The following is a 6569-nucleotide window of genomic DNA, read 5'->3' on the forward strand; positions in this document are numbered from 1 at the left end:
AGAAAGGCCACGACAGTGAGAGGCCCGCGCATCGCGATGAAGAGTGGCCCCCGCTCGCCGCAACTAGAGAAAGCCCTCGCACAGAAACGAAGACCCAACACAGCAAAAATAAATTAACTAATTAATAAACTCCTACCCCCAACATAAAAAAAAAACCCCACCCCCCCATGGCACCACGTCCCCGTCACGGCCCTGGCCCGAGCCACTGCCATCTCCCGCCTGTGACATCGGCCACGCCTGCCCCCGGAGAGTCTGTTCCCTACACAGCAGCCAGAACTGCTGCTGTAAAGCAGATGTGTCCTCCTCTGTTCCAAACCCTCCAACGGCTTCTCGTTGGTTCAGAGTGAAGGCCAAAGTCCTCACAGCCTCCAAGGCCCTACTTCATCTGCCGGCTCGCATCATTATGTCCCCGACCTCATCTCCTCCTCTCCTGCTCGCCTGGCTCCGGCCACGCCGGTCTCCTTGTTGACACACACACACACACACACACACACACACACACACACACACACATATGTGCCCCATGGCCTCTGCGCTGGCTGTTCCCTCTGCCTGGAACGCCCCTCTCCAGAGCCCCACACTCCAGATCTTTACTCAGATATCACCTCCTCAGTGAGGCCCACGCCAACCATTCTATTTCAAATTGCACCCCCTTACTGCAGCTCTCCCATTTGTCCACAGGACTCACTACTCCTGACCAGACCACGTCTTCTCTATGTCCACTGCCTGGCCTGACCAGACCACGTCTTCTCTATGTCCACTGCCTGGCTCTTCTCATTAGGTTTGACAAGGGCCTGGCTCATGCACTACCACAGCCCTAATACCAAGAACAATGTCTGGGGACTTCCCTGGTGGCGCAGTGGTTAAGAATCCACCTGCCAATGCAGGGGACAGGGGTTCGAGCCCTGGTCCAGGAAGATCTCACATGCCTCAGAGCAACTAAGCCCGTGCGCCACAACTACTGAGCCTGCACTCTAGAGCCCGTGCGCCACAACTACTGAGCCTGCACTCTAGAGCCCGTGCGCCACAACTACTGAGACTGCACTCTAGAGCCCGCGAGCCACAACTACTGAAGCCCGTGCCTAGAGCCCGTGCTCTGCAACGAGAGGCCACCGCAGCGAGAAGCCTGCACACCGCAACGAGTGGCCCCCGTTGGCCGCAACTAGAGAAAGGCTGCGTGCAGCAACGAAGACCCAACACAGCCAAAAATAAATAAATAAAATAAATAAGTAAAAAGTAAAAAAAAAAAAAAAAAAAAAAAATGTCTGCACCATGGCAGGTGTGCAGTGAATACCTTTTGAAAGAGGAATCCCTCCTGGAGGTGACTGAGCACGGTCCTCTCTCTCTCCAGAGGTACCCACAAGCCCGTCAGCCTCCCAGACGTCTCCACTTGAATGTCTCAAAGACACCTCAAACCCAGCGTGTGCCTCTGAACTGACTGTCCCTTCCTCCTCGGGCAGGACCTGGTCACCATCCATGACCCCACCCTCTCCCTTCCCTCACAACTCTCCTCAAATCCATTCTGGCCCCTCCGTCCCCATGCCACCAACTGAGCCCTAACCGGGACCACCCCTCCCCGCCTCCAGCTGCTCTCCATGCCACATCTCGTGTCGTGGAGTCTCCAAGTCCGCTCTCTATGTTGCAGCCCAAGAGCCCAAAGAGCTCTTCCTGCAACACACTCGTCCCTGCCCCGTGTGGGTACTTTCCATGGCCGCCATCGTCTTCAGGAAAAAACATAAGGCCCTCAGTGATCATGCCCCGTTCCCGGGTCCTGCTTCATTGCTCTCATACTGGGAGCATCTCTGAGCCACCCGGGGCCTCGCCTCTGCCCTGCCCTCTGCTTGGTACATGCTTCCTCTCTCCTCTCCCACCTCAACTCCTCCCTACCCTTCAGGTCCAGCTTAGAGGTCCCTTTCTCTGGGAGGCAGGCTCTGAACCTCCCAGACTAGGGTTGGATCGCCCTCGCTTAACTCCTGAGAGCTCACAACACTCTGCATCACAACTGCTCAACCACGGTGTCCCCCAGTGGCCCCGGAGCTCCGGGAAGCCGGGGACCACGCCTAGCGCTGTTCGCTGCTCAACCACCGGGACCTAGCAGGGGCCCTGCTCTGAGCACGTGCTCGGTCACTATCTGCGGACTAAAGAGTCTCTTTGGGGGCGGGAGTGGGTGGGGAGGGGGTGTTCTGTGGAACCAGAGGTCTGGGTTCCTAAAGGGGAAGGGATGGTGGAGACTAGGAGAGCCTGTGTCTGGATCCCCCGGGCCTTAAAATCAGGGGGCATTCATGACTGTGGGAGACTAGATGTCTTGGGAAGGGGAGTTTGGGGAATGGAAAACAAGGCATCCAGTTCTCCTCCCTCGTGGGACTTCCCTGGCGGTCCGGTGGTTAGGACTCTGCACTCTCACTGCCAAGGGCCTGGGTTCAATCCCTGGTCGGGGAAACTAGGATCCCACAGGCCGGGCGGCGCGTCCAAAAAATATAAAATAAAATAAAATAAAAAACAGTTCTCCTCCCTCACACTCGGCCTTGGCGCAGATGAGGCTGGCCGAGGGGTAGTTGAAGGACTTGAGGATCCGGGAGACCGCCAGGCTGACGTCCTCGTTACTTGGGTACAGGCTGACAGACGCGAAGCGAAGGTACTGAAGGCGGGGCATCTCCTCGGGACCCACCTTGACGTGGGGGATCTGAACAGAGAAGGACCTTTGCTTCCATCCTGCTCCCCCCTCCCCAGCCCTCGCCTCCAGGGACCGCCCCCCCGAACCCCGCGCTCCCGTCTCACCTCCTTCTCCCCACAGATATGGCTCACGGTGGAGGCCGATGCAGGGCTGGAGGAGGGCCCCAGGACAGACACGACCCCCTTGGGCAGGATCTGACACACTGTGAGGGGTGGGAAGAGACCGCAGATTCAGGGACCCTCTTCCTCCTCTCTGTCCCCATCCTCAGGGAACTGCCTTGGCCCAGGAGAGAACCCGACACTCCACATGGAGCTGCCTGAGCCGCCTCCACCACCCGGGGACCCAGAAGCCCAGTCCCTGACCCAGCCCACTGCAGGAGACAAAAGGAGGGGGCACAAGACAGAAGGAGACAGGGGGACATGGCAACAGAGGGCCGGCTCAGACCAAGAGAGAAACAAAGGAAGAAATGAAGAGGATACACCAAGGACCTCCTTCTGGCTGCAAATCCAGTGCCTGGTTTATCAGCCTTTGTCTCTCTTAAGCTTTTTAACCACGCACAACCTAAGGTGCATCCAACACCCCCTCTACCCTGGACCCACAGCCAAGGTCCCCTCTTCACTCTACACCCCAAACACCATTCCTCTGTTGAATTTACTTGCTCATCTTTCTTCCATTTTCTTTCTCCTTAAACACGTGTGCATCTCAAGACTGGCAGGTGGACGGAAGCCTCGGTTTTTACCTGTCCAGGGCCCATCCCCGTGGCAGAACCCTAACTTTTCCTGAGGGAATCACATGGTTCCCAGAATTGATTGATACCTGACCCAGGATCAAAGAACCACATCGTGCTGGCCACAGGGATCGGTTCAGAGATAGGGACAGGCTCAAACTAGGCCGCTGAGAGCCTTCCCCAGGTCCTCTGCTAAAATTATCACTGGGTTTGCTAAACTGGTGAGATGCAAAGTTTTGAGCAGTTGAAGCCATCTTGCCACCAGCTGGGGAGGGCATTCCTGAAAATGAAGCCAATTTAGAGGAAAGTAGGACCCAGAGATGAAGACACAGAGGTTCCCGGAACATCATTTGAGTAATAAGCCTTGCGTGAAACGATCCTGGGATATCATTTGGGTACCTGGATTCAACCAAGCCTGAAATGAATCTTTAGGCCTTTTTAGTGACATGAGCTGATAAGTTCTCTTTTTGCCTTAAGGCAGCCTGAGTTGGGTTTCTGCCATCCAACTAAGAGCACCGTTAACTAAACGTCTCATCTTCCTCCAAACTTATTCCTTCTGTGTCTTCCATGGTGGCGAGGGTCCCACCATTTATACACACCAAATACCTGGAAATGGTCCTTGCCTTCAATCTTCCTCCTAATGGCCAGTTAGTCACCAAATCCTGTCTCTTTTTCGCCCCCAGATTTTCTCGTATCTGTCTGCTTCTCTTCGACCCCTCCTCCCCTGTCCTACTTTAGGGCTGTCAACTCAGGCACGCGCCCGTCTCCTCGCCAGCTACCCAAATCTAGCTTCCAGGTTCCACTTTCACCAGCTCCCTTGTTCCAAACCCACCAATGACTCCCCACTGCCTGTAGGTGAAGGTAGCGCGTCTTTCAACCTGACCCGTAGACCTCCTCGAGCTGGCCTGTCAATCTGCCCAGCCTCACCTCCCGCTGCCGAGTCACACCCCAGTCCAGAAGTCTCTCACGATCCCCACAAACACGTCCTGAGTCCAGCTGTTCAGGATGGGTGCAACCCCACATCAAGTTCCTTGGCTCCAAATACTCAGCCCTCCCCTCGGCCCCAGCTCCAGACTGCAGGCACGTGCCTGGAATACCATCTCCCTACACACCCTCCAACCCGGTCTGTCATTGTGTTCTGTGCTATCCCAGTCAAAAAAGTCCAGGAAGCATTGGACCCCATCCTCCCTCTCAGTGATCTGAAACGCATATAAACATAACAAAGGCTCTGATAAAGGCCTGCAGGAAAGAAATCTGTCTAAAACACCTCTGAAGGCAGCATCTCCCGAAGGTCTATGTCCCCAGCACGTCTGTTCAAGGGACATTCGCTCAGTCTGTGAGTATTCAACGGACCCATGCACCCCGACTCTAGGGCTGGCTGTGTTCCACGGGGCATACCTTGAGCAACAGCTCTCCCTCCATATCCTGCTCATCTTTCAGAGCTCAGCTTCAATTTAGTCTTCTCCAGAACACCTTCACTGTCCCTGCCCCTGAGGCACCCTGGCCTCGCTGCCTGGGCCCCTCATTACTTAGCTCTGGGGGCTAAGTGTCCCCAGCCAGCCGTGAAGCTTCTCTTTCAAACGAGGCCCTCAGCTCCTCCAGGGCAGCACGGGGGGGGGGGCTGATGCTCTCCCCACCGCCCCAGGCCCAGCAGCGCCATCTCTGGGAAGGAGAGGGCAGCGCAGACAGGAAGGAAGGGGCAGATAGAGCTAGAAGAGAACACGGCAAGCTGAGGCGGCCAGGGCCGAGGAACAGATGGAGGGCCACCAGCCTGCCCTGCCTCACCCCACGGCCCCTGTGGCCCTGCTCACTGGTGTCCGTGGTCTCGTACTGGCTGTCCCGCTGCAGCTCAAAGATGTCTACTTCCACGCGGGCCTTGGCTGGGACCTCGATGATCCCGTTGATCTGCTCCCGGGCCAGGGCCAGGGCCAGACGTTCACCGCGGCCACACACTGTCTGGTCGTCCAGGATGGCAGCTGAGGGGACACAGGAGTTGGGGACCATACTCCTGGGTCCTGAGGGAGGAAGGCCTGGGCTCCTGGATTCCTCGGCTCTGAGGGAAGGCTGGAGATGGGGTCAGGGCTCCAGACTCCCGGATCTGAGGTTGGAGAGAGCCGGGATCCGGACTCCTAGGTCCGGGGGAGGAAGGAGCCGGGGGCTGCTGGGCCGAGGCCCAGATGCCTGGGTCCTGAGGGGCTGGCAGGCCCAGAAAAGAGCCCCAGGGAGGGCTCTGGGAGGGTCTGTGAGGAGGCAGGGGCCAGCGGGGGCGCTGTAGGGCCTCACCCATGCGCAGTGACGAGAGCACCTGGCAGCTGGGGCTGGCGAAGGCAACAGTCAGCAGCAGTAGCAGCTCAGCCGGCATCTTCCTCCCCTCCTCATGGGGACGCAGCTGCCGCGGCCCCCACTCGCCACCTGCAGGGAGACCCCCCGCCCACGGGGAGATTGCTGATACGGGGGCCTCTGAGCCCCTCTGGGGACTGCTGGATGGGGTGGTGACCACAGAGCCTGGGACACTGTTGCTGAGCTCTGAAGGGCCCTGCCCTCATTAGCGCTGACGAGACCGAAGGCATCGCTGTAGGGGGAGCTGAGAATCAGAGGAGTACTAGCAGGGAGAAGCCCACAGCACGCAGGCACTGAGTGGGAGAAACACTGCTAGAGCCACCAAAATGGGAGGCAGGCGTGAAAAGGATCTCAGGTAAGAGCGAATTCCAGGAACCGACTCCACCCCAGGAGGAGACCAGGAAGTGCCACCCCCCCCACCCAGTTCCGCCCCTGTCTCTGGGCAGGCAGCTGTTACTAGGCAACAGAAACCGGCTGGAGAGGATGCAGTGGTTGCTAGGCAACCCCATCCCAGGCCTCACTTGCCACCTTCCTGACGTCCCTGGTTCCCACAATCCCACAGGGAGAGAGGCCTGGACATCCGGGGTCTGGAGGGGAGAGTATCCAGGAGTTAGGAAACTTGGGAAGAGAAAGACACATGGAGACACACAGATGGAGTCAGATGGTCAGACCCGAGGCACCTAAGGGACTAAAAAAGAAAAAAGGAAAAAAGGAGGGTAAAGAGAGGGAAGGCGGGGAGCAGAGAGACAGAAAGAGGAAGAGAGGCCGGAGGTGGGAGGGATACCAAGAGACTCAGGAAAGGAGAAAGGGAAAGTAGGCCAACGTACA

At 57.5% G+C, this 6569-nt stretch overlaps 1 protein-coding gene across 1 annotated transcript in view; it reads right to left on the minus strand.

Moving 5' to 3' along the window:
* The window catches only part of LOC129391931 (glutamate receptor ionotropic, kainate 5-like), a gene marked incomplete at its 3' end in the record, with an annotated part of 6579 nt that extends 816 nt beyond the window's left edge, over positions 1 to 5763 (minus strand). The window contains exons 1-4 of the mRNA XM_055083434.1: positions 5685 to 5763; positions 5213 to 5377; positions 2779 to 2876; positions 2518 to 2683 (exon numbers count right to left, since the gene is read on the minus strand). Coding sequence (XP_054939409.1) covers positions 2518 to 2683; positions 2779 to 2876; positions 5213 to 5377; positions 5685 to 5763 — 508 coding nt within the window. The remainder of the gene's footprint in view (positions 1 to 2517; positions 2684 to 2778; positions 2877 to 5212; positions 5378 to 5684) is intronic.
* Positions 5764 to 6569: the final 806 nt, after the last annotated feature.

The sequence above is a fragment of the Physeter macrocephalus genome, unplaced genomic scaffold, assembly GCF_002837175.3.
Source record: "Physeter macrocephalus isolate SW-GA unplaced genomic scaffold, ASM283717v5 random_1465, whole genome shotgun sequence".
NCBI lineage: Eukaryota > Metazoa > Chordata > Mammalia > Artiodactyla > Physeteridae > Physeter > Physeter macrocephalus.